This window comes from Melanerpes formicivorus, unplaced genomic scaffold, assembly GCF_026170545.1.
Source record: "Melanerpes formicivorus ecotype bairdi unplaced genomic scaffold, bMelFor1.0.p_v2 SCAF_103, whole genome shotgun sequence".
Classification (NCBI taxonomy): Eukaryota; Metazoa; Chordata; class Aves; order Piciformes; family Picidae; genus Melanerpes; species Melanerpes formicivorus.
This window is the reverse complement of record NW_027142455.1, coordinates 1,405,852-1,431,855: the sequence shown is the minus strand read 5'-3', so window position 1 is coordinate 1,431,855 and position 26,004 is coordinate 1,405,852. Positions and strand designations below refer to the sequence as shown.

The window sequence follows — 26,004 nt, the reverse complement described above, 5'->3', positions numbered from 1 at the left end:
AAATGAAAGGAATCCAGCCCAAGAGCCAGCAAACTGTGAGCAGCATTGCAGGTCCTCTGCACCTTGCCCACAGGGCCCTCCAGGTGTTCATCTCTCTCATCAAGAGTTTCCTGACCCAGCTGGACCAGGCTTGTGCTGGGACTCCTCTGCTGCAGGGGAGGAGCAGTGCAAGCAGTGCAGGCTGCAGCAGAGCAGTGCTAACCCTGTCTGGATGAAGGACATCTGCTTTGCTTTCCCTCACCCTGTCTGCAGCCTCTGCCTTTCAGCTCACTTCAGAGATGTGCCCTGGTGGCCAAGAAGGCTGAGGGTCTCCTGGGGTGCATGAAGAGTGTGGCCATGGGTGCATGAAGAGTGTGGCCATGGGTGCATGAAGAGTGTGGCCAGCAGAGCAAGAGAGGTTCTCCTCCCTCTCTACTTTGCCCTGGTGAGATCACATCAGGAGTCCTGGGTCTGGTTCTGGGCTCCCCAGTGCGAGAAGGAGAGGGAGAGGCTGGAGAGGGGGCAGCAAAGGGCTGCAGAGCTGCTGAGGGCACTGCAACATCTCCCTGGTGATGAGAGGCTGAGAGCCCTGAGGCTGCCTGGGCTGGAGAGGAGCAGCCTGAGGGGGATCTCACCAATGCTGAGCAACACTTCAAGGGTGGTGCCAGGAGGATGGGGCCAGGCTTTGTGCAGTGGTGCCCAGGGACAGGGCAAGGGGCACAGGCTTGGACATGAGAACTTCCATCTGAACATGAGGAGGAACTTCTCTGATTGAGGGGTGACAGAGCCCTGGAGCAGGCTGCCCAGAGAGCTGAGGGAGGACATTCCAAACCCACCTGGATGTGTTCCTGTGGGACCTGCCCTAGGGTGAACCTTCCTGGGCAGGAGGGTTGGACTGGATGAGCTCCAGAGGCCCCTTCCAAGCCTTTGCCATTCTGTGGGTCTGTCACTTGGGTAGCCCTGGGCTGAGTCTTCTGCTGGCTGCAGTGTGTGGAGCCTGACAGGAGGAAGTGAACTTCAGCTGGTGACAGAGCTTCTGCTGCTCTGGGAAGCCCTCTCTGATCTGCCAGCCCTGGCACAGAGAGACCTTGCTACCATTTTTCAGCAGGTCTCTCCATTCAGCCCAGCAGCAGAGCAAGCTGACAGCCAAGCCCTGGGCCCCATGCCAAAGCAGCAGCAGTGATTCACTGCCCTGGGGTCAGAGCTCTTTTCCTGGAAGCATCACAAAGAGCAGGAGCTTGTGTCATCAGCAGCCAAGCCCAGCCTGCTCTGGGCAGGCCCTCTCCAGGGCAGGCTCCATGGCTCCCCTTCAGCTCCCACTGCAGAAACCTGCAGGTTCTCAGCTGCTGGCTCCAGGTCACCAAACAAAGACCTCAGAGATTTAATAAAGTCAAGGAATGGTTTGGGTTGGAAAAGGCCTCCAGGCTCATCCAGTCCAACACCAGCCCAGCCCCACCATGGCCACCAAGCCCTGGCCCTCAATGCAGCTGCCATGTTCACAGGGTTCTGGAACCCCTCCAGCCATGGGGACTCCACCACCTCCCTGGGCAGCCTCTGCCAGGCCCTGACCACTCTGACACCAAAGACATTTTCCCTCCTCTCCAACCCAAGCCTCCCCTGGCACAATTCCAGGCCAGTTCCTCTCCTTCTATCCCCTGGGACTGGGGAGCAGAGCCCAACCCCCAGCTCCCTGCAGCTTGCACCATGGTGGTGTCAGGTTGAAGGTTGGACTCCATGACCTTGGAGACCTCTTCCCAGCAGCACAGTTCTGTGCTTCTGTGATTCAGAAACCTTCCTCCAGCCACTCCAGCCAAGCCAAAGAGAGGAACTGCTGTGGCCTGCACAGAACAGACCTCTGCACACAGCAAAGGACAAGGGCTGAGCCAAGCCCAAGGGCTGAGCCAAGCCCAAAGGCTGAGCCCCTCTGAGCTCCAAGCACCAAGGTACAGCTCAGAGGGCAACCTCTGGCTTCTTTCAGACTTGCAGGGAACTCCCATGGATCTCATGGAATAACTCCCATGGATCTCATGGAATAACTCCCATGGATCTCATGGAATCAACTCCCATAGATCTCATGGCATTAACTCCCATGGATCTCATGGAATTCCCATGAACCTCATGGAATCCCCATGGATGTCATGGAGCTCCCATGGACCTCATGGAATTAACTCCCATGGACCTCATGGAACACCCATGGATCTCATGGATTAACTCCCATGGATCTCATGGAATCAACTCCCATGGACCTCATGGAATTAACTCCCATGGATCTCATGGAATTAACTCCCATGGACCTCATGGAATTAACTCCCATGGATCTCCAGGAATCAACTCCCATGGATCTCATGGAATCAAGTCCCATAGACCTCATGGAATCAACTCCCATGGATCTCATGGAATCAACTCCCATGGATCTCATGGATTAACTCCCATGGACCTCATGGAATAACTCCCATGGATCTCATGGAGCTCCCATGAATCTCATGGAATCAAGTCCCATGGACCTCATGGAATCAACTCCCATGGATCTCATGGAATTAACTCCCATGGATCTCATGGAAATAACTCCCATGGATCTCATGGAATAACTCCCATGGATCTCATGGAGCTCCCATGAATCTCATGGAATCAAGTCCCATGGACCTCATGGAATCAACTCCCATGGATCTCATGGAATCAACTCCCATGGATCTCATGGAAATAACTCCCATGGATCTCATGGAATTAACTCCCATGGATCTCATGGAAATAACTCCCATGGATCTCATGGAATAACTCCCATGGATCTCATGGAGCTCCCATGAATCTCATGGAATCAAGTCCCATGGACCTCATGGAATCAACTCCCATGGATCTCATGGAATCAACTCCCATGGATCTCATGGAAATAACTCCCATGGATCTCATGGAATAACTCCCATGGATCTCATGGAGCTCCCATGAATCTCATGGAATCAAGTCCCATAGACCTCATGGAATCAACTCCCATGGATCTCATGGAAATAACTCCCATGGATCTCATGGAATAACTCCCATGGATCTCATGGAGCTCCCATGAATCTCATGGAATCAAGTCCCATGGACCTCATGGAATCAACTCCCATGGATCTCATGGAATCAACTCCCATGGACCTCATGGAATTAACTCACATGGATCTCCAGGAATCAACTCCCATGGATCTCATGGAGCTCCCATGGATCTCATGAAATTAACTCCCATGGATCTCATGGATTAAATCCCATGGATCTCATGGAGCTCCCATGGATCTCATGGATTAACTCCCATGGATCTCATGGAATTAACTCCCATGGACCTCATGGATTAACTCCCATGGATCTCATGGATCTCCCATGGATCTCATGGATTAACTCCCATGGATCTCATGGATCTCCCATGGATCTCATGGAGTAACTCCCATCGATCTCATGAAATTAACTCCCATGGATCTAATGGAATTAACCCCCATGGATCTCATGGAATCAACTCCCATGGATCTCATGGATTAATTTCCATGGATCTCATGGATTAACTCCCATGGATCTCATGGAATTCCCATGGATCTCATGGAATTAACTCCCATGGATCTCATGGATTCAACTCCCATGGATCTCATGGAATTCCCATGGATCTCATGGATTAATTTCCATGGATCTCATGGAGCTCCCATGGATCTCATGCAATCAACTCCCATGGATCTCATGGAATTAAATCCCATGGATCTCATGGAATCAACTCCCATGGATCTCATGGAATTAACTCCCATGGATCTCATGGATTAACTCCCATGGATCTCATGGATTATCTCCCATGGATCTCCTGGAACTCCCATGGGTCTGAGCACAGCAGGAGCCCCCCTGGGGGCTGATGGGTTGGCCCTGAGCTATGCAGCTCAGCTCCTCTCCTGTGTGCTTGCAGAGCTGCTCTTCATGACCCAGTGCATGCTGCTGGCAGGGGCAGATGGAAGGCAGGGCAGCAGCAGTGAGGAGCTCATGAGTGGAGGGAAGAGCAGGGCTGCAGGCTGGATGTTTATCGCAGTCCTGGCTCATTCATAGTTTCATAGTTTCATAGTTCCTTACCTCACAGACACCAGCAGGCTGCCATTCAACTTCAGCTCTCTCAGCCTGGGGAGATAGGCACCTGTGGGAGGAAAAGAGAGAATGGCTCTGCAGGCCAGGAGGGAGGGGGAGAGGGAGAGGGAGAGGGAGAGGGAGAGGGAGAGGGAGGGGGAGGGGGAGGGGGAGGGGGAGGGGGGAGGGGGAGGGGGGAGGGGGAGGGGGAGGGGGAGGGGGGAGGGGGAGGGGGAGGGGGAGGGGGAGGGGGAGGGGGAGGGGGAGGGGGAGAGGGAGAGGGAGAGGGAGAGGGAGAGGGAGAGGGAGAGGGAGAGGGAGAGGGAGAGGGAGAGGGAGAGGGAGAGGGAGAGGGAGAGGGAGAGGGAGAGGGAGGAGAAAGGAGGAGGAGGAGAGGAGAGGAGAAAAGAGGAGGAGGAGAGGAGACAGAAAGCAGCCCTGAGGAGGCCTTGGGGGTGCTGGGGGGGAGGAGAAGCTGGCCAGGAGCAGGCAGTGAGAGACTGCAGCGCAGAAGGCCAAGGGCAGCCTGGGCTGCAGCCAAAGCAGTGTGGCCAGAGCTGGAGAGAGGATCCTGCCCCTCTGCTCTGCTCTGCTCTGGGCAGACCTCACCTGCAGGGCTGGGACCAGCTCTGGAGCCCTCAGCACAGGAAGGACCTGGACCTGATGGAGAGGCTCCAGAGGAGGCCATGAGAATGCTCAGGGGGTTGGAGCAGCTCTGCTCTGGGGCCAGGCTGAGGGAGCTGGGGCTGTGCAGCCTGGAGAGGAGAAGGCTGCAGGCAGACCTCAGAGCAGCCTGCCAGGAGCTGAAGGGGCTACAAGAAGGCTGCAGAGAGACTGTTCCCAAAGGCCTGCAGGGACAGGCCCAGGGGCAATGGCTTCAGAGCAGAGCAGAGCAGATGGAGATTGGATGTGAGGAACAAGTTCTGCCCCAGGAGGCTGCTGGAACACTGCAGCAGGCTGCCCAGGGAGGTGGCTGAGGCTCCATCCCTGGAGCTGTTCCAGGGGAGGCTGGAGAGGGCTCTGGGCAGCCTGCTCCAGGGGAGGATGTCCCTGCTGGGTGCAGAGGGGTTGGGCTGGAGGAGCTCTGGAGCTCCCTTCTAACCCAGAGCACTCTGTGATTCCATGATCCCTTCAGGTCCTGGCAGGCTGCTCAGAGCTCTCCCTGCAGCCTTCTCCTCTCCAGGCTGCACAGCCCCAACCCTCCCAGCCTGGCCCCACAGCAGAGCTGCTCCAGCATCTGAGCATCCCTGGGGCCTCCTCTGGTCTCTCCTCTATATTGAGGGTCTCATATCTGGCCCCAGCCCTGTAGGTGAGGTCTCCCCAGAGCAGAGCAGAGGGGCAGGATCCTCTCTCCAGCTCTGGCCACACTGCTTTGGCTGCAGCCCAGGCTGCCCTTGGCCTTCTGTGCTGCCAGTGCCCATTGCTGCCTCCTCTCCAGCTTCTCCCCCCCAGCTTCACCCCCAAGGCCTTCTCTGCAGGGCTGCTCTCAACCTCCTCACCCCCAGCCTGGATGGGTGCTGAGGGCTGCCCTCAGCTAGGTGCAGGACCTTGCACTTTGCCTTCTTGAGCCTCCTGAGGCTCTCCTCAGCCACCTCTGCAGCCTGTGCAGGTCCCTCTGGAAGGCTCCAGCCTGTCCTTACCAAGCCCAGCACCCAGCCTGGTGCCAGCTGCAGGCTTGCTCAGGGAGCCTCAACCCCACTGTCTTTGGGACCATTTAGGCTGATCCAGCTCAACCCTTACCCCAGCAGTGCCAGAACTAAACCATGTCCCTCAGCACTGCACCCACAGGGTTCCAGGGCTGGGGACTCCACCACTGCCCTGGGCAGCCTGGGCCAAGGCTTGAGAAGACTTCTGGGGAAGCAACTGTTCCTCAGGTCCAAGCTGGTGCAGCTGGAGGCCACTTCCTCTTGCCCTGCCACTTGTGGAAGAGCAGATCAACATCCACCTGGCTCCAGCCTGCTCTCAGGGAGCTGTAGGCAGCCAGGAGGTGTCCCCTCAGCCTCCTTCAGCAGAGCTCTTGCTTGATGGAAGGCATGCAGGGGAGCAGCAGCCTCCAGACTCCTAATCAACTTAGCCTGGCCACCAGCAGGCAGCAATTCAATAAGGGCCAGCAAGCAGCACTGTGGCTAAGTTGATTTGCAGCTATTAGAATCACTTAGGCAGCAGAGAGCTGCAGGGTGGCTCCAATGGCTCTGTCCTCCCAGCACCTGCTCCCTGAGCCAGGCCTGAAGGCAGCCCCAGATCTGCCAGCAGCCAAAGCCAAAGGGAGCAGCTCCTGAGAAGGAGAGAGGCCATCTGCTGCAGGGGCAACTGAAGCCTGCAAGTGGCTGAAGAGCACAGAAGTCAAGGCTGAGACCCCCAAAGGGGGCTGCAGGAGAGCTGGGGAGGGGCTCTGCACAAGGGCTGGGAGTGCCAGGACAAGAGGAAGAGATTTAGAGTGGAGAGGAGGAAGACATTGTTCAGAGTGAGGCTGAGGAGACTCTGGCACAGGCTGCCCAGGGAGGCTGTGGCTGCCTCCTGCCTGGAGGGGTTCAGGGCCAGGCTGGATGAGGCCCTGAGCAGCCTGTGCTGGTGGGAGGTGTCCCTGCCCATGGCAGGAGCTGGAGCTGGCTGAGCTCTGAGCTCCCTCCCAGCCCAACCCTGCTGTGATTTCAGCTAAGAGACAGCAAACCCAGGCTGCTATCCCCAGCTACTGCTGCACTGCACTGATGAGCCCTGGGAAACCCAGAAGCAAACACAGCCCCCAGGGCACTTCTGAGCTGCAAAGGGCTCTGCTGACCCCAGCAGATGAAAGCAAGAGATGCCCTGGCCCTCAAAGCCATTTGAAGAGTCCTCTTCAAGGCTGGGATGTCTGATGCCCAACAAGTGGCTCAGATGAGAGATGTGTTGTAGAAGCACAGCAGGGGCTGGGCTGGAAGGGAGCTCAGAGCTCAGCCAGCTCCAGCCCCTGCCATGGGCAGGGACACCTCCCACCAGCACAGGCTGCTCAAGGCCTCATCCAGCCTGGTCCTGAACCCCTCCAGGCAGGAGGCAGCCACAGCCTCCCTGGGCAGCCTGTGCCAGAGTCTCCCCAGCCTCACTCTCAACAATTTCTTCCTCCTCTCCACTCTCAGTCTCCTCTCTCCCAGCTCAAAGCCATTGTTCCTCAGCCTGGCACTCCTAGCCCTTGTCCAGGCTGCCCAGGGAGGCTGTGGCTGCCTCCTGCCTGGAGGGGTTCAGGGCCAGGCTGGATGAGGCCCTGAGCAGCCTGTGCTGGTGGGAGGTGTCCCTGCCCATGGCAGGGGCTTGGAGCTGGCTGAGCTCTGAGCTCCCTTCCAGCCTGAGCCCCTGCTGTGGTTCTATGAATCACCTCTCTTGGTACCCACACAAACCCAGCCCTGCTCATGCCCATGCTCATGCCCTGCCAAGTACCTTGCTCCTTCCTCCTCTCTCAGGCCTTTCCATCCAGCTCCAAGCCCCAGCCATGGGCAGGGACAGCTCCCAGCAGCCCAGGCTGCTCAGGGCCTCATCCAGCCTGGGACAATCACTGCCCTGCTTCCCCACTGCTGAACCAGGGCAGGATTCTGATGGCCTCCCTGGCCTGCTTGCCACTGGCTGTTGGTTTCTGAGTGCCCAGCCTGGCTTCAAGACACAGTAAAGGGAACTTGGGAGACAGGGAGCAGAAGCTACAACATTTTCTTACCCAAGCTGCCCAAGCTGCTGTCTGTGGTATCCACTTGCATCTCCAGGGCTGTCACTGCCTGCAGGTCATCCACCCCTGCCAGAGCTCTCTGCAAAGACAAGCAGAGAGGGGCTGGGAACCCTCCTGCAAGAAACCAGATGGCAGAGGGGCAGCACAGGGCTGGGGAGGCTTTCCCTCAGAGCTTTGCCACATCCACTGCAGGTCATGAGAGCTACAGGTGTGATGCTGCTGAGAGAAATCAGCAGACAAAGACATTTCCCCAGGGCCTCTTCTTGCCTGGGCAGTGTCCCAGCAGGACTCAGTCCCTTCTGCCTCCCATCCCCATCCCTCTGTTCCTGAATCCAGTTCCTGCATCCAGCTCCCACCTGCTGCTCCCAGAGCTCCCCCACGGCTCACAAACCATTCCACCATGCCAGGCCCCTGCCCTGTGCCTCAGTGGAGAGCATGCAGCAGTTGGAAAGCTTGTCCTGAGCTAATCATGGCCTGTGGAACACTGCCAGTGACAAACACCTCTGTGCCTGCAGAGGTCCCTGCCTGACAGATCCCAGGCTGGGTGCTGGGCTTGGTAAGGACAGGATGGAGCCTTCCAGAGGGACCTGCACAGGCTGCAGAGGTGGCTGAGGAGAGCCTCAGGAGGCTCAAGAAGGCAAAGTGCAAGGTCCTGCACCTAGCTGAGGGCAGCCCTCAGCACCCATCCAGGCTGGGGGTGAGGAGGTTGAGAGCAGCCCTGCAGAGAAGGCCTTGGGGGTGAAGCTGGGGGGGAGAAGCTGGGCAGGAGCAGGCAGTGTGAGACTGCTGTCTCTCAGGTCACACACACCTGGGGGTGGCTGTGAGAAGCTCACCAGGTCTGGGAGATCTTTTGGCCTTGGGCAAGGAATTTGTTGTGAGAAGTGGGCTGCTTCTCAGGGGAGGCAGGAAGGGACACCAGGGCAGCCCTGGGGAGGGGCTGGGAGTGAACAGAAGACAATCAGACTCTGAGTCAAGACAAGGGAGCCCTTCCAGTTCATAGCATCATGGTATCATAGGATCAGTCAGGGTTGGAAGGGAGCACAAGGATCATCCAGTTCCAACCCCCCCTGCCATGGGCAGGGACACCCCACACTAGATCAGCCTGGCCACAGCCTCAGCCAGCCTGGCCTTAAACACCTCCAGGGACAGGGCCCCAACCACCTCCCTGCACAACCCATTCCAGGGCTTCACCACTCTCCTGGGGAAGAACTTCCTCCTCCCCTCCAGCCTCAATCTCCCCACCTCCAGCTTCATTCCATTCCCCCTAGTCCTAGCACTGCCTGAGATCCTGAGCAGTCCCTCCCCAGCCTTCCTGGAGCCCCCTTCAGATCCTGGAAGGCCACAATGAGGTCACCTGGGAGCCTTCTCTTCTCCAGACTCAACAGCCCCAACTCCTTCAGTCTGTCCTCACAGCAGAGCAGCTCCAGCCCTCTGCTCATCCTCCTGGCCCTGCTCTGGACACCTTCCAGCCCCTCCACATCCCTCTTGTCCTAGGGGCTCCAGAACTGGAGGCAGTACTGCAGGTGGGGTCTCCCCAGAGCTGAGCAGAGGGGGAGAATCACCTCCCTTGCCCTGCTGGCCACACTTCTCCTGCTGCAGCCCAGGCTCTGCTTGGCTTTCTGGGCTGCAAGTGCACACTGAGAGCTCCTGCTGAGCTTCTCCTCCCCCAGCACCCCCAAGGCTCTCTCCTCAGGGCTGCTTTCCAGCCAGTCCCTGCCCAGCCTGCATTTGTGCCTGGGATTGCCTCCACCCAGCTGCAGGACCCTGCCCTTGCTCTGGTTGAACCTCCTGAGGTTGGCTTGTGCCCACCTCTGCAGCCTGTCCAGCTCCCTCTGGATGGATCCCTGCCCTCCAGCTGTCTGCTGCACCACACAGCTTGGTGTCATCAGCAACCCTGCTGAGGGTGCACTCAGTGCCACTGTCCCTGGCACCACACAGCTTGGTTCAGCTCCTTCACCCTCAGTGAGAAATCTGTGCCACTGGCCTGACAAAGTGAGCAGCTCACTGCTGAGCTCAGATCAAAGGGGGAAGGAAGGGATTTGCACACCCTGAGATTCAACAGCACCCCACAAGAAGTGATGGTGCCCCTGGGCTGGGCACTGCTGGGGCCACACCTCGAGGGCTGGGCACAGTTTGGGCTCCTCACTGCAAGAAGGACATTGAGGGCTAGAGCAGGGCCAGAGAAGGGCAAGAGAGCTGGGGAAAGGTCTGGAGAGCAGGGCAGGGGAGGAGCAGCTGAGGGAGCTGGGGGTGTTCAGCCTGGAGCAGAGGAGGCTGAGGGAGACCTCATTGCTCTCTGCAGCTCCCTGAGAGGAGGCTGCAGGCAGCTGGGGGTTGGTGTCTTAGTGATAGGATTGGAGGCAATGGCCTCAAGTTGCCCCAGGGGAGGTTTAGGTTGGACATGAGAAGAAACTTCCTCTCTGAAAGATTCTCCAAGCCTGGCCCAGGCTGCCCAGGGAGGTGGCTGAGTGCCCATCCCTGGAGGGGTTTCCCAGAGGCAGAGCTGTGGTGCTGAGGGCCAGGGTTTACCCTCAGCCTTGGCAGAGGTAGAGAGTGGCTGGGCTGGGTGAGCTGGGAGGGCTTTGCCAGCCAAAAGCATTCTGTGACTCTCTGAGCACCACAGAAGCACAACAGAGCAGGGAGCTGGAGGGGGGAAATGTCCTGTCCCCACATGGCAAAGCAACCACAGCTGCTCCTAGAGAGGAAGGCACAGCAGAAACCTCCCATGGATGCTGCCAGGAGGAGCAAAAGAACATCTGAGGCTAGCAACCCTTCCACCAAGAGCTTTTGACCTCCAGCTTGGATGAAAGGCACTCAAACACAGAAGGGCAGAGAGAGAGGTGCAGCAAGCAGGAACTGCAGAAGACTCAGAGAGGCACCTGGGGGGGTTGGGTGGCAGGCACTGAGCAGGAGCCAGCAGTGCCCAGGGGGCCAAGAAAGCCAAAGGCAGCCTGGCTTGGGTCAGAAGCAGGGTGGGCAGGAGGGGATCATCCCCCTGTGCTCAGCACTGGGATTTGAGGCCACAGCTGCAGTGCTGTGCTCAGCTCTGGGCCCTCCTGCAGGAAGGCCATGGAGGGGCTGGAGCCTGTCCAGAGCAGGGCAGCCAGGCTGGAGAAGGGCCTGGAGCCCCTGGGCTAGAGGAGGGCTGAGGGAGCTGGGGGGGTTGAGGCTGGAGCAGAGGAGGCTGAGGGAGAGCTCCTTGCTCTCTGCAGCTCCCTGCAGGGAGGTTGGAGTGAGGAGGGGGCAGCCTCTGCTCCTTGGTGCCAAGGGACAGGAGCAGAGGAGATGGTTGCAAGCTGCCCCAGGGGAGGCTGAGGCTGGAGAGGAGGAAATCTTTCTGCCCTGGCAGGGATCTGAGCCCTTGGCAGAGGCTGCCCAGGGCAGTGCTGGAGTCCCCATGCCTGGGGGTGCCCCAGCAGCTGTGGGCCTGGTGCTCAGGGCCAGGGTTCAGGATTGACCCTAAACTGGGTTGGAGGTTGGAGCTTGGACTGGATGCTTGCAGAGGTCTCTGCCAGCTGGGTGGTTTCTGTAACTGCAGTCAGGACATGGAACCACAGGGAGCTGTGCAGAGGCAGTTCTGCTAAGCTGTGGCCACAGCAGGCCACAAACCCTCTACTGAGTGAGCACAAGATGGACACAGTTCCCAGGACCCAGCATGGAGAGGCTGCTCTGGGATCACCCACTCCAACCCCTACTCCAGCAGGGCACCCCCAGCAGCTTGCCCAGGAGCACAGTGGCCAGGGGGGATGGGAGCTCTGGAGGCAGTGGCTTCTCTTTGGTCAGAGCCTGCATGGATGGGAGATGTCCTGGGACAGGTCCTGGGACCTGTCTTATTCAACATCTTTGTCAGTGACATGGACAGTGGCACTGAGTGCAGCCTCAGCAGGGTTGCTGATGACACCAAGCTGTGTGGGGCAGCAGACAGCTGGAGGGAAGGGATCCATCCAGAGGGAGCTGGGCAGGCTGCAGAGGTGGGCACAAGCCAACCTCAGGAGGTTCAACCAGAGCAAGGGCAGGGTCCTGCAGCTGGGTGGAGGCAATCCCAGGCACAAATGCAGGCTGGGCAGGGACTGGCTGGAAAGCAGCCCTGAGGAGAGAGCCTTGGGGGTGCTGGGGGAGGAGAAGCTCAGCAGGAGCTCTCAGTGTGCACTTGCAGCCCAGAAAGCCAAGCAGAGCCTGGGCTGCAGCAGGAGAAGTGTGGCCAGCAGGGCAAGGGAGGTGATTCTCCCCCTCTGCTCAGCTCTGGGGAGACCCCACCTGCAGTACTGCCTCCAGTTCTGGAGCCCCTAGGACAAGAGGGATGTGGAGGGGCTGGAAGGTGTCCAGAGCAGGGCCAGGAGGATGAGCAGAGGGCTGGAGCACCTCTCCTGTGAGGACAGACTGAAGGAGTTGGGGCTGTTCAGTCTGGAGAAGAGAAGGCTCCCAGGTGACCTCATTGTGGCCTTCCAGGATCTGCAGGGGGCTCCAGGAAGGCTGGGGAGGGACTGCTCAGGATCTCAGGCAGTGCTAGGACTAGGGGGAATGGAATGAAGCTGGAGGTGGGGAGATTGAGGCTGGAGGGGAGGAGGAAGTTCTTCCCCATGAGAGTGGTGAAGCCCTGGAATGGGTTGTGCAGGGAGGTGGTTGGGGCCCTGTCCCTGGAGGTGTTGAAGGCCAGGCTGGCTGAGGCTGTGGCCAGGCTGATCTAGTGTGGGGTGTCCCTGCCCATGGCAGGGGGGTTGGAACTGGCTGATCCTTGTGCTCCCTTCCAACCCTGAATGAAACTATGTCTCCCAGGCAGGCCATGGACACTGAGAAGCTGCCCTGGGCAGTGGCAGGAAGCTTTCCTCTGAGCAGGAGGTGTCCCAGCTGTGCCAGCACAACTGGCAGCTGCCAGGGGCAGGGAATCTTTCCACCCAGGCCCATGTGCAGGAGGGGCTGTGTGCCCTCACAGCAGTGCTGGCAAGGGGAATGCTGAGCCATGCCCATGCACACAGCCCTCCTGGAGCTGCAGGGGCAGCCTGGGACTGCTGCACCCCAGACCTGCTGAGGCTGGCTCCAGCCCCTGCCCCTCTCACTGACAGAGATGGCAAAGAGCACTGGTGCCAGGGCTCACCCCTGGGGGACCCACACATCACTGCTCTCTGCCTGGGCACTGAGCAGTGCACCCCAACTCCCTCAGTGCTCTCCAGTGGGGGCCCTCAGGGTGGCTCCTGGCACCAGTGCTGCTCAATCAGTTCACCAGTGACCTGGCTGAGGGCACAGAGGGCACTGCCAGCCACTTTGCTGATGGCACCAAAGTGGGAGCAGTGGTGACAGCCCTCAGGCTGTGCTGCCTTTCAGCCAGACCTGGACAGGCTGAGAGCTGGGTGGGGAGAAACTGAAATCCAACAGTGTGGCAGCAGGGAGAGAACAGCCCCAGGGAGCAGGAGAGGTTGGGCACTGACCTGCTGGAGAGCAGCACAGAGGAGAGGGACCTGGGGGGTCCTGGTGGGCAGAAGGTTGCCCCTGAGCCAGCAATGTGCCCTGGTGGCCAAGAAGGCCAAGGGCAGCCTGGGCTGCATCAGAAGGGCTGTGGGGAGGAGGTCAGAGAGGTTCTGCTGCCCCTCTGCTCTGCTCTGCCCTGCTGAGGCCACAGCTGGAATCTTGTGTCCAGTTCTGGGCCCCTCAGTTCCAGAAGGACCTCAGGGAACTGCTTGAGAGAGTCCAGCCCAGAGGCACAGAGCTGCTGCAGGCAGTGGAACCTCTCCTGTGAGGCCAGGCTGAGGCAGCTGGGGCTGGGAGCTGGGAGCAGAGCAGCCTGAGGGCTGCCCTCAGTGCTGGGCATAAAGCTGTGCAGGGCTGGAGCCAGGCTCTGCTCAGGGATGGCCAAGGACAGCACAAGGGGCACTGGGGGCAAGCTGGAGCAGGGGAGGTGCCAGGGGAACAGAAGGGAAACCTTTGTCCCTGTGAGGCTGCCAGAGCCTGGAGCAGGCTGCCCAGAGAGGTTGTGGAGTCTCCTGCTCTGGAGCCTTTCCAACCCCCCCTGGATGTGTTCTGGCTGCCCTGCTCTGACTGCCCTGCCCTGGGTGCCCTGCTCTGGCAGAGCTTGGATGGATGATCCCCAGAGGTCCCTTCCAGCCCCTGACACTCTGTGGTTCTGAGTGCAGCCACTCAAACCCTTGCAGGGTATTTCAAGTGGCTTCTTAGCAGGACAGAGGATCTCCCTAGGGCAGAGCTCTGCTTTGGAAGTTCCACTGCCAGGCTCCAGGGCAAGGTCAATGGGAAAAGCCTTCCCCAGTGCCCAGGCTGCAGGGCAAGGTCAATAGGAAAAGCCTTCCCCAGTGCTCAGGCTCCAGGGCAAGGTCAATGGGAAAAGCCTTCCCCAGTGCCCAGGCTCAGGCTGCTCCAGATGGCATCAGTGAGATCTGCTTCACTTCTCCTCCAGCTGCTGGCACTCCACACAGCTCCATGAAGCTTAGGAGTGGCTTTGATGTGAAACAGGAGGCCAAAGAGCTGCTCCACTTCCATGTGCTGACAGCTGCTGGGTGCAGCATTGCCCCTGCCAGAGCTGCAGCAGCAGCCGGGAGCTGAAGCCTGCAGAAGCCTCAGAAGCCACTCAGCCTCCTGCTCTCCCCCCCAGGGCTGCAGGGGTACTCACCAGCTTCCTGGGGGAAAGGTACTCCTCCACAAGCAGCTCTCCAGCATCCCTCAGCAGGGGCCTGGGGTTCAGGGTGCCTGGAGGGCTGCAGCTCAGCCGGAGGGCAGCTGAGGCTGGCTGGGAAACGCTGCCAGGAGTCTGCTGCAGGTCCATCTCAGTGGTCCTAAAGAAAAGGACAGCAAGAGGCCTGAGTCACCCTGCACTGAGCACTTACCTTAAGGGGGGGTGTAGACAGGCAGAGGTTGGGCTCTTCTCCCAGGCAGCCAGCACCAGAACAAGAGGACACAGTCTCAGGCTGTGCCAGGGGAGGTTTAGGCTGGAGTGAGGAGGAAGTTCTACAGAGAGAGAGATTGGCCATGGGAATGTGCTGCCCAGGGAGGTGGTGGAGTCTCCATCACTGGAGGTGTTCAGGAGGAGACTTGATAGGGAGCTTGGTGCCATGGGTTAGTTGATTAGGTGGTGCTGGTGACAGGTTGGACTGGATGATCTTGAAGGTCTCTTCCAACCTGGTTTATCCTATCCTATCCTATCCTATCCTATCCTATCCTATCCTATCCTATCCTATCCTATCCTATCCTATCCTACCCTATCCTATCTCTCTCCAGCAACATCTCTTAACTTCCATTACCAGTCAGCAAGAGCCTGAGGTGCAGGATGATGAATCAGAGCCCAAAGCAAAGCCTCACAGCCTCCTGAGAGGAGGCTGCAGGGAGCTGGGGTTGGGCTCTGCTCCCTAGCCTCAGGTGACAGAAGGAGAGGAACTGGCCTGGAATTGTGCCAGGGGAGGCTTGGGTTGGAGAGGAGGAAAAAATGTCTTTGGTGTCAGAGTGGTCAGGGCCTGGCAGAGGCTGCCCAGGGAGGTGGTGGAGTCCCCATGGCTGGAGGGGTTCCAGAGCTCTGTGGCCATGGTGGTGAAGCAAGTCCAGAGGAGGCCACAGAGATGCTGCCAGGGCTGGAGCAGCTCTGCTGGGAGCACAGGCTGAGGGAGCTGGGGCTGTGCAGCCTGCAGAGGAGAAGGCTCCAGGGGCACCTCAGAGCTGCTGCCAGGAGCTGAAGGGATCCTGCAGGAAGGCTGCAGAGAGACTTCTGCTGAGGGGGTCTGGAGCCAGGCCAAGGGGGAATGGTTTGGAGCTGAGGCAGAGCAGGGTTAGAGTGGAGCTGAGGAAGAAGTTCTGCAGTGTGAGGCTGGGGAGACTCTGGCACAGGCTGCCCAGGGAGGCTGTGGCTGCCTCCTGCCTGGAGGGGTTCAGGGCCAGGCTGGATGAGGCCTTGAGCAGCCTGTGCTGGTGGGAGGTGTCCCTGCCCATGGCAGGGGCTGGAGCTGGCTGAGCTCTGAGCTCCCTTCCACCCCATTCATGTTGCAGATCCATTCTCTAGCTGAGAGCTGTCCCTGCCCCGGGCAGAGAGGTTGGAGCAGATGATCTCTGAGGTCCCTTCCAGCCTGAGCCATTCTGTGGTTGACTCAATGCCCTCAGAAGGCTTTCCCAGTTCCCACAACTCTCTGCCTCTCTGTGCTGTGCTTCAAGTGGGGAGTGAGAGGCAGAGCTTGCAGCTGCAGCACTTCATTCTCCAGCTCCCAGAGGCCTGAGCACTGAGCCCAGCAGCAGGAGGGGCAGCCTGGGCAGGGCTGCCAGCAGGGCAGCAGCAATAGGCTGTGCCTGGCTGCTACAAGCATCAGGATGATTGACTCAGCTCTTTAGCACCACTTGGCAGCAAGGAAGCATCCCAGCTGGAAACATCACTGCAACAGCAGCAGGCTGGAGGAGGGGAAAGGCTTCTTGCTCTGCTGCAGGGACACCTGCAGCTCTGCTCTGCTCTCTGCTGTGGAGCAGCACTGAGCCCTCCTGCTGCAGAAGTAATTAAATCATCAAGCTAATCAGAGCTGGCTTCAGTGGTGGCCAAGGCTTGGGAGTTGCCAGCCTGCTCCCCTCTGCTGCTCCCAACCAGGTAAACACAGGGAGAGTGCTGCTGGGAAAGCTGGGGGGGTGCTGAGTGCTGCTGTGTGAGAGAGCTCCACAGCACACAGGCTGCTTGCTGGGGCAGCTCAGAGACACAGCCTCACAAGGGCAGTGGTGGGAAGAGAGCCCCCAGGGGCATCCTGTGCCACCCCCTGCCATGGGCAGGGACAGCTCCAGCCAGAGCCCAGAGCAGGCTGCCCAGGGACACAGCCAGGCTGAGCCTGAATGGCTCCAGGGATGGAGCCTCAACCACCTCCCTGGGCAGCCTGGGACAGAGTCTCCCCAGCCTCCCTGGGCAGCCCAGGGAGACCTCAGAGCAGCCTTGCAGTGCCTGAAGGGCTCCAGGAGAGCTGGGGAGGGACTCTGGACAAGGGCTGGGAGTGCCAGGATGAGGAACAATGGCTTTGAGCTGGGAGGGAGGAGACTGAGAGTGGAGAGGAGGAAGAAATTGTTGAGAGTGAGGCTGGGGAGACTCTGGCACAGGCTGCCCAGGGAGGCTGTGGCTGCCTCCTGCCTGGAGGGGTTCAGGGCCAGGCTGGATGAGGCCTTAAGCAGCCTGTGCTGGTGGGAGGTGTCCCTGGGCATGGCAGGGGCTTGGAGCTGGCTGAGCTCTGAGCTCCCTTCCAGCCTGAGCCCTGCTGTGGTTCCATCATATCCGAACAGTTCAGACAGAATTCATCTCTCTCATGGCCAGCATCTGCTGCTCACTCAGTGCTTCCAGAGCTGGCCTGGCCAGGGAGCTGAGCCATTCCAGGCAGCCTTCTGCAAGCTGTGCACCCTCATCTTCACCTGAAGAGCCCAAGCAGGCACTGGAGGCCCATGCTCTTCTCTCTGCTGTGCTGCAGGAAGCCTGCACAGTGCCTTTGTCCTTGGCTGCAGCAGTGCCAGAGCTGACTTCAGCTCCCCCTGGCACAGAGCCACAGCCCAGGATCCTGTGGTTACCACAGCAGGGGCAGAAGGTTGGGTTTCCAACCCCCCCAGGGGCCTGTGGGTGCCCTGTGAAGTGCGGCTCTGTGCCAGTGCACTGTGGATAACCTCTGCTGGAAAATCACTGCTGGGGCAGCTGCAACTTGCTATGATGTCATCAGGAAACTGCTGCTTCAACCACCCAGCCCTAATGGCCACAGCAGCTCCTGCTGGGGCCCTGCAGCGTGGAGCAGCCTGCAGCAGCCTGGGCAGCAGGTGCAGCCTCTCAGATGGGACACATCAAGCAGCTGAGCACAGCCCCTGGGAACCCTTCTGGTCTCCACATGATCATGCTTCAGGATTCAGAATCACTCACTCCGTGCTTTGGCTTAGAAGGAGCCTTATTGATCAGCCAGTTCCAAGGGAGGGGACACCTCCCATGGGCATGGGCATGGAGGAGAGGTGGATCTGCCCCTCTGCCCTGGTGAGATACTGCCTGCAGTGCTGGGGCAGCTCTGGAGCCCTCAGCACAGGCAGGGAGCTGCTGGAGCAGGGCCAGGGGAGGTCACAGCAGTGCTGGCAGGACTGGAAGCCCTCTGCTGGGAGCCAGGCTGAGAGAGTTGGAAAGGTAATGGGGAGACCTCAGAGCAGCCTTCCAGTACATGAAGAGGGCTCCAGGAGAGCTGGGGAGGGACTCTGGACAAGGGCTGGGAGTGCCAGGCTGAGGAACAATGGCTTTGAGCTGGGAGAGAGGAGACTGAGAGTGGAGAGGAGGAAGAAATTGTTGAGAGTGAGGCTGGGGAGACTCTGGCACAGGCTGCCCAGGGAGGTGGTTGAGGCTCCATCCCTGGAGCCATTCAGGCTCAGCCTGGCTGTGCCCCTGGGCAGCCTGCTCTGGCTGGAGCTGTCCCTGCCCAGACTTAGACTTAGATTAGACCTGAGGAAGCAATTCTTCCCCATGAGGGTGGTGAGGCACTGGCACAGGTTGCCCAGAGAAGCTGTGGGCACCCCAAGCCTGGCAGTGTTGAAGGCCAGGCTGGATGAGGCCTTGAGCAGCCTGTGCTGGTGGGAGGTGTCCCTGCCCATGGCAGGGGCTGGAGCTGGCTGAGCTCTGAGCTCCCTTCCAGCCCAACCCTGCTGTGATTTCAGCTAAGAAACAACAAACCCAGGCTGCTATCCCCAGCTACTGCTGCACTGCACTGATGAGCCCTGGGAAACCCAGAAGCAAACACAGCCCCCAGGGCACTTCTGAGCTCCAAAGGGCTCTGCTGAGCCCACCAGATGAAAGCAAGAGATGCCCTGGCCCTCAAAGCCATTTGAAGAGTCCTCTTCAAGGCTGGGATGTCTGATGCCCAACAACTGGCTCAGATGAGAGATGTGTTGTAGAAGCACAGCAGGGGCTGGGCTAGGAGGGAGCTCAAAGCTCAGCCAGCTCCAACCACCCAGGCTGGCCCTGAACCCCTCCAGGCAGGAGGCAGCCACGGCCTCCCTGGGCAGCCTGTGCCAGAGTCTCCCCAGCCTCACTCTCAACAATTTCTTCCTCCTCTCCACTCTCAGTCTCCTCTCTCCCAGCTCAAAGCCATTGTCCCTCAGCCCTTGTCCAGAGTCCCTCCCCAGCTCTCCTGGAGCCCTTCAGGCACTGCAAGGCTGCTCTGAGGTCTCCCTGCAGCCTTCTCTTCTCCAGGCTGCACAGCCCCAGCTCTCCCAGCCTGGCCCCACAGGGGAGGTTCTGCAGCCTCTGCTCACCTTGGTGGCCTCCTCTGGAGCCTCTCCAGCAGCTCCAGGTCCTCCTTGTGCTGGGGCCCCAGAGCTGGAGGCAGTGCTGCAGGTGGGGGCTGAGCAGAGCAGAGCAGAGGGGCAGAATCCCCTCCCTGTGCTGCTGCTCTCCCTGCTCTGGCTGCAGCTCAGCACTCAGCTGGCTCTGGGCTGCCAGGGACCAGTGCTGGCTCCTGGGGAGTTTGTCACCAGCTGACTCCCCACTGTTCTCCCATGTTGATCACTTGGAGCTTGGGTGGATTCTCCATTAAAACCAACCCAAACCCTACTCAAGCAACTCTCTGAGTGGGAGAGCCAAGGGGAATTGGAACTGCACTCTTGGAAGCTCAGTTAAAGCTCAGGATGGAATAGCTGTCAGCTGGAGAGGCTGTGTCCTACCCCACAGGCAGTGCTGCAGTCACTTTAACATCAGCCACCGCTCCCTGGGGCAGCTCAGAGCCCACAGTCTGCTCCCTTCCACACAGAGGCATTAACCTTTCTTGCTCCTGCAGTGGCAGATCTGCTCTGCTCCCTGCCACAGCTGCTCCTGGTGGCCCTGCTGAGAGAGAAGAGCTTTGGCTTCCAACTGCCTGAGTCTGCAGCAGGCAGGAGCCCACTCCAGCAGATCCAAACAGTGCTCTTCTGGGAGAAGCTCAGGGAATTTCTGCTTTCCAATAGAACCTCTTCATCATTCACAGGCTTGGAGAATCACTGAGATGACAACAGCCCTCCAAGAGCATCCAGTCCAACCTTCAACCCAGCCCCACCATGGCCCTCATCCAGCTGCCATGGCCACAGGAACCCCTCCAGCCATGGGGACTCCACCACCTCCCTGGGCAGCCTCTGCCAGGCCCTGACCACTCTGACACCAAAGACATTTCTCCTCCTCTCCAACCCAAGCCTCCCCTGGCACAATTCCAGGCCAGTTCCTCTCCTTCTCTCCCCTGAGACTGGGGAGCAGAGCCCAGCCCCCAGCTCCCTGCAGCCTCCTCTCAGGGAGCTGCAGAGAGCAATGAGGTCTCCCTCAGCCTCCTCTGCTGCAGGCTGAACACCCCCAGCTCCCTCAGCTGCTCCTCACACAACCTGCTCCTCAAACCCCTCTCCAGCCTTATTGCCCTTCTCTGCACACCCTCCAGCCCCCCACTGTCTTCCTCACATTGTGCATGCACAGAAGGGACAAAAGTGCCAGCCCAAAGGGTGGTCCAACACAGACAGTTGGTGTTTTGCAGCTCTTGGCTTTATCCTGCTTCACACTAGGGGGATAAATGTGCTTTCTTTACCATTGACCCCTAAGGACACTCCAGGCCAGAGCTAACCTCACATCAGGTCTTACACTGAATCTGACTCCTGCTTTTACCCAGGGTCACCTAACTACAGCTGGGCAAGAACATGATGATGGGACCCCAGGCTACAGGCAGAGCCTTTTCTCTCTTCCAGTGATGGCAGCATGTGAGTGAAGAGAGTCCCACACTCCCAGCATGGTGAGGGCTGGAAGGGACCCCTGGAGCTCACCCAGCCCAGCCCCTGCCCCAGCAGGGCACCCCCAGCAGCTTGCCCAGCAGCACAGTGCCCAGGGGGGGTTGGAAGCTCTCCACACCAGCAGACTCCACAACCTCTCTGGGCAGCCTGCTCCAGGCCTCCAGCAGCCTCACACCAAACAACTTTCTCCTCCTGCTCAGCTCCAACCTCCTGGCTGCCACTCTGTGCCCCTTGCTGGCCCTTGTGCTGTCCCTGGGCACCACTCAGCAGAGCCTGGCCCCAGCCTCTTGCCCCCCACAGCTCCTTTAGCTCTTGCTGAGCATTGCTCAGCTGCCCTCTGGGGCTGCTCTGCTGCAGGCTCTCAGCCCCAGGGCTCTCAGCCTTTGCTGCTCCCAGAGCTGCTCCAGGCCCCTCAGCAGCTCTGCAGCCTCCCCTGGGCTCTCTCCAGCAGTTCTCTGTCCCTCTGGGACTGGGAAGCCCAGACCTGGAACCTAGGGCAGAGCAGAGCTGCAGGAGAACCTCCCTTGCCCTGCTGGCCACACTCTTCCTCCTGCACCCCAGGCCCCCCTTGGCCTTCCTGCCCCCCAAGAGCACACTGCTGGCTCCTGGGGAGCTGTTGTCCCCCAGCACTCCCAGCTCCTGCTCCTCAGAGCTGCTCCCCAGCAGCTTCCCCTCCCCTGTGCTGCTGCAGGAGGCTGTTCCTGCCCAGGAGCAGGGCTCTACACTTGCCCTTGGTGAACCTCAGGAGGTTCCCCCTGCCCAGCTCTCAGCCTGCCCAGCTCTGGCTGGATGGCAGCACAGCCTGGGGGCTGTCTGTTATCCTCCACTTCTGTGCCATCAGCACACTGCAGGGGGACTTCTGTGACCCTTCACCCATGGCACTGATGAAGATGGCCTCATGCCTGGGGAACACTCTGAGCTACAGGCCTCCAGCTGGGAACTGCTGGCCACAACCCTCTGAGCTCTGCTGTTCAGAACTAAGGACTGGAACTGCCCATAGTGGATGCATCAATCTCCTGAGTGCTCAGACCTACAGGAGCAGAGGACTGGGGTGCAGGAGAAAGAGTGTGGCCAGCAGGGCAAGGGAGGTTCTCCTGCAGCTCTGCTCTGCCCTGGAGAGGTCACCTCAGGAGCACAGGGTCCAGTTCTGGGCTCCCCAGCTGCAGAGGGCCAGGGAACTGCTGGAGAGAGCCCAGGGCAGGCTGCAAAGCTGCTGAGGGGCCTGGAGCAGCTCTGGGAGCAGCAAAGGCTGAGAGCCCTGGGGCTGAGAGCCTGCAGCAGAGCAGCCCCAGAGGGCAGCTGAGCAATGCTCAGCAAGAGCTAAAGGAGCTGTGGGGGGCAAGAGGCTGGGGCCAGACTTGGTGTAAAAGCCAAAAGGAAGAAGACAAAGGCCAGAAACCTTCCCCTGACACAGCAAACCCTGCCAGGGGCAGCAGCTCTGAGCTCTGGTGCCCTTGAATGCTGCACCTTTCACCCAACTGCTTTCAGGCAAGTTCAAAGCAGAGCAATGGCATGAAATGAGAGAGGAATTAAAGCAGCTGAGATGAAGCTCCTCAGGTATCTGTGCACTGGAAATGATTCTTCCCCTGCCACTGCTGCTCTGTCTTTTCTTTCCAGCCCCTCTCCCACCAAGAGGTTCATTTACTAGGCACAGTCATTCCTTCATCTGGAGTGATGCAGATGCTCAGTGCAGCTTCTGAGGGGGTTGCTCCACACCCTGCCAATACAACAGCAGCAACACAACCCTCAAGAGAGAAAAAAACACCAAACCCAACCCAGAGCCTCTGAGTGTGCCACAGCTGGTAACCAGAGTCCCTCAGCCACTGTAGCAGCAGCAGCCAGTGCTCAATTGTCCTCACAGAATCAAGTCCAAGTGCCAGGGGCTGCACTTTGGCCACAGCAACCCCAGGCAGAGCTACAGGCTGGGGGCAGAGTGGCTGAGAACAGCCAGGCAGAGAGGGACCTGGGGGTGCTGGGTGACAGCAGCTGAACAGGAGCCAGCAGGGTGCCCAGGGGGACAAGAAGGCCAATGGCATCCTGGGCTGCAGCAGGAAGAGTGTGGCCAGCAGGAGCAGGGAGGTCATTGTGCCCTGTGCTCAGCACTGCTGAGGCCACACCTTGAGTCCTGTGTCCAGTTCTGGGCTCCTCAGGTTAGGAAGGAGGTTGAGCTGCTGGAAGGTGTCCAGAGAAGGGCAACAGGGAGGGGTCTGGAGCACAGCCCTGTGAGGAGAGGCTGAGGGAGCTGGGGTTGCTTAGCCTGGAGAAGAGGAGGCTCAGGGGAGACCTTCTTGCTCTCTGCAACTCCCTGCAGGGAGGTTGGAGCCAGGTGGGGGTTGGGCTCTTCTCCCAGGCACCCAGCACCAGAACAAGAGGACACAGTCTCAAGCTGTGCCAGGGGAGGTTTAGGCTGGAGGGGAGGAAGAAATTCTTCCCAGCAAGAGAGATTGGCCATGGGAATGTGCTGCCCAGGGAGGTGGTGGAGTCCCCATCCCTGGAGGTGTTTAAAAGGGCTTGGATGTGGCATTTGGAGCCATGGTTGAGTTGATCAGATGGTGCTGGGTGATAGGTTGGACCTGATGACCTCTGAGGTCTTTTCCAACCTTACTGATTCTGTGATTCTATGTTTCTGTGCCAGAGCCTCCCCAGCCTCACACTGCAGAACTTCTTCCTCAGCTCCACTCTAACCCTGCTCTGCCTCAGCTCCAAACCATTCCCCCTTGGCCTGGCTCCAGACCCCCTCAGCAGAAGTCTCTCTGCAGCCTTCCTGCAGGATCCCTTCAGCTCCTGGCAGCAGCTCTGAGGTGCCCCTGGAGCCTTCTCCTCTGCAGGCTGCACAGCCCCAGCTCCCTCAGCCTGTGCTCCCAGCAGAGCTGCTCCAGCCCTGGCAGCATCTTTGTGGCCTCCTCTGGCCTCCCTCCAGCAGCTCTGAGTCCTTCTGCTGCTGGGGACAGCAGAGCTGGAGGCAGGGCTGGAGGTGAGGTCTGAGCAGAGCAGAGCCCAGGGGCAGAATCCCCTCTGCTGCCCTGCTGCCCACCCTGCTCTGGCTGCAGCCCAGCACACAGCTGCCTGAGGGCTGCAGGAGGCACTGCTGGCTCCTGGGGAGCTGCTCAGCACCCAGCACCCCCAGGTCTCTTTCTTTAGAGCTACTCTCAGCCCACTCTGCACCCAGCCTGAATCTGTGCCTGGAATTTGCACAACCCAACTTGTGCCTGGGATTGCCTGGCAGAAGCTGTCAGAATGGAGAAGAAGAGGTGAGCAGCAACCCTGACAGCAGCAAACAAGGACAAGAGAAGGCAGCTGCAGAGCCAGGGCTGCACAGGCCAAAGGCAGAGCTTCAGCTACCCAATTAACTAATTACTGCTGGCTAAAGCCACTGGGCAAGTGTTGCCAGGATGGTAGTGAGTCCTTCCCCAAGCCGTCCTCCACACCACCAGCTTCAAACCAGCCCCCCAGTGAGCCTCTCCCAGGAGGTGCTGTGGGGGTGCCATGTGCTCTTCACAGAGAGCCTGCACATCGAGGGGCAGGGCTGGGCTGGCCCTCCAGCGAGCCCTCTGCTTCCCAAAGGGAGGAGAAAGGGAAGAAGGGAGAGGGACTGATGGGCTGGGAGAGAAACTGAACCGGCTGGGGGGGGGGGAATGAGAACAACCCAATGAAACAGAGGCAACAGAAGCAGAGCCCAAGCCCTGATGGCAATGCTGGCACCACTGCTGCTGGGGGCAGGTGCTGGGCAAGCCCCAGACTGGAGGCAGCAGCAGGAACTGGGTTCTGTAGCTGGATTCAGGAGCACAGGGATGGGGATAGAAGGCAGAAGGGACTGCCCAGGGAAGAAGAGGCTTGGCCCTGGGGACCCCTCAGCTTGCTCCTGAAGATGCCCTCCATGGGCTGCAGTCCCTTGGGGGGCACTTGAGGCTCCCCTGTCCTGGCTGCTCCTCCCCACAGCTCCACCTCTGCCTTCCTGCCCCCCAAGGTGTGGCACAAGCTGTGGCAGTGCCCTTGGTGTGCCCAGGAGCAAGTCTCAGGCAGAGGCTTTCTGCAGCCCAGCCCTTGGCAGGATCTGTCCCCAGCAGCTTCTGCCTGCTAGGAGCAGCCCCTGCCTGCAGCAAGTGCCCCAGTGAGCGGAGCCTGAGCCGGGCAGGGCCAGCGCTGGGCAGGGCTGGCTGCGGGCTGGCTCCCAGCAGGACTCATCACCATTTCTCTCCACCGCAGGGTAAAATGCCAGCCCCCCCGAAACCTACCAGCTCCCTCGGCAGCCCTGCCGCGGAGGGGTCCCGCAGCGGCTCCCGGCTGCCTCCAGCTCCAGCCTGCCGCCAGGGGCCCCGGGGACACAGCGGCCGTGTGCCAGCGCCCGGCCGGGAGCGAGGACTTGCCCGGGGGTCCTTCCCCGTGCGAGAGGCGCCCAGCGGGGGGCGCTGTCCCCCGGACCCTTCCCCGCGGCCCCGGCGCTGCCCGAGACGGAGCGTCGCCTGGCAACCGCGGCCGCGCCTTGCGCACGGCACAGAGCGGCGGCCCCGCCCCATGCCCGCAGGCCACGCCCCCTGCACGCAGACCCCGCCCCCTGCCCGCAGGCCCCGCCCCCTGCCCGCAGGCCCCGCCCCAGCTGGCAAGCCCCAGCCCAGCCCCGCTTGCCCCCGGCGCGTCTCGCCTGAGCCGGGGCTGGGGAGCGGCATGGGCGGGGAGGGAGCTCCAGAGCTCAGCCAGCCCAACCCCTCTGCACCCAGCAGGGACATCCTCCCCTGGAGCAGGCTGCCCAGAGCCCTCTCCAGCCTCCCCTGGAACAGCTCCAGGGATGGAGCCTCAGCCACCTCCCTGGGCAGCCTGCTGCAGTGTTCCAGCAGCCTCCTGGGGCACAACTTGTTCCTCACATCCAATCTCCATCTGCTCTGCTCTGCTCTGAAGCCATTGCCCCTGGGCCTGTCCCTGCAGGCCTTTGGGCACAGTCTCTCTGCAGCCTTCTTGTAGCCCTTCGGGTCCTGGCAGGCTGCTCTGAGGTCTGCCTGGAGCCTTCTCCTCTCCAGGCTGCACAGCCCCAGCTCCTTCAGCCTGGCCCCAGAGCAGAGCTGCTCCAACCCCCTGAGCATTCTCATGGCCTCCTCTGGAGCCTCTCCATCAGCTCCAGGTCCTTCCTGTGCTGAGGGCTCCAGAGCTGGCCCCAGCCCTGCAGGTGAGGTCTCCCCAGAGCAGAGCAGAGGGGCAGGATCCTCTCTCCAGCTCTGGCCACACTGCTTTGGCTGCAGCCTCTCACTGCCTGCTCCTGGCCAGCTTCTGTGCTGCAGTCTTCTCACTGCCTTCTGTGCTGCAGTTTCTCACTGCCTGCTCCTGGCCAGCTTCTCCCCCACCCAGCACCCCCAAGGCCTTCCTCAGGGCTGCTTTCTGTCACCTCCTCCCCCAGCCTGTACTGCCAGTGAGGATTGTTCCAGCCCAGGGGCAGGACCTGCACTTGCTGTGACTGAACCTCACGAGGTTCACCTTGGACCCCTCTGCAGCTTGCCCAGGTCCCTCTGGGTGCCATCCCACACCCCTGGCATATAGACAGCACCACTCAGCTGGTG

At 59.9% G+C, this 26,004-nt stretch overlaps 1 protein-coding gene across 1 annotated transcript in view; it reads right to left on the bottom strand.

Moving 5' to 3' along the window:
• The window catches only part of LRRC56 (leucine rich repeat containing 56), a 57,625-nt gene extending 32,653 nt beyond the window's left edge, over positions 1–24,972 (bottom strand). The window contains exons 1-5 of the mRNA XM_068166682.1: positions 24,691–24,972; positions 14,986–14,999; positions 14,358–14,520; positions 7,730–7,817; positions 4,057–4,117 (exon numbers count right to left, since the gene is read on the bottom strand). Of these exons, the coding sequence (XP_068022783.1) occupies positions 4,057–4,117; positions 7,730–7,817; positions 14,358–14,520; positions 14,986–14,999; positions 24,691–24,972 (608 nt within the window). The remainder of the gene's footprint in view (positions 1–4,056; positions 4,118–7,729; positions 7,818–14,357; positions 14,521–14,985; positions 15,000–24,690) is intronic.
• Positions 24,973–26,004: the final 1,032 nt, after the last annotated feature.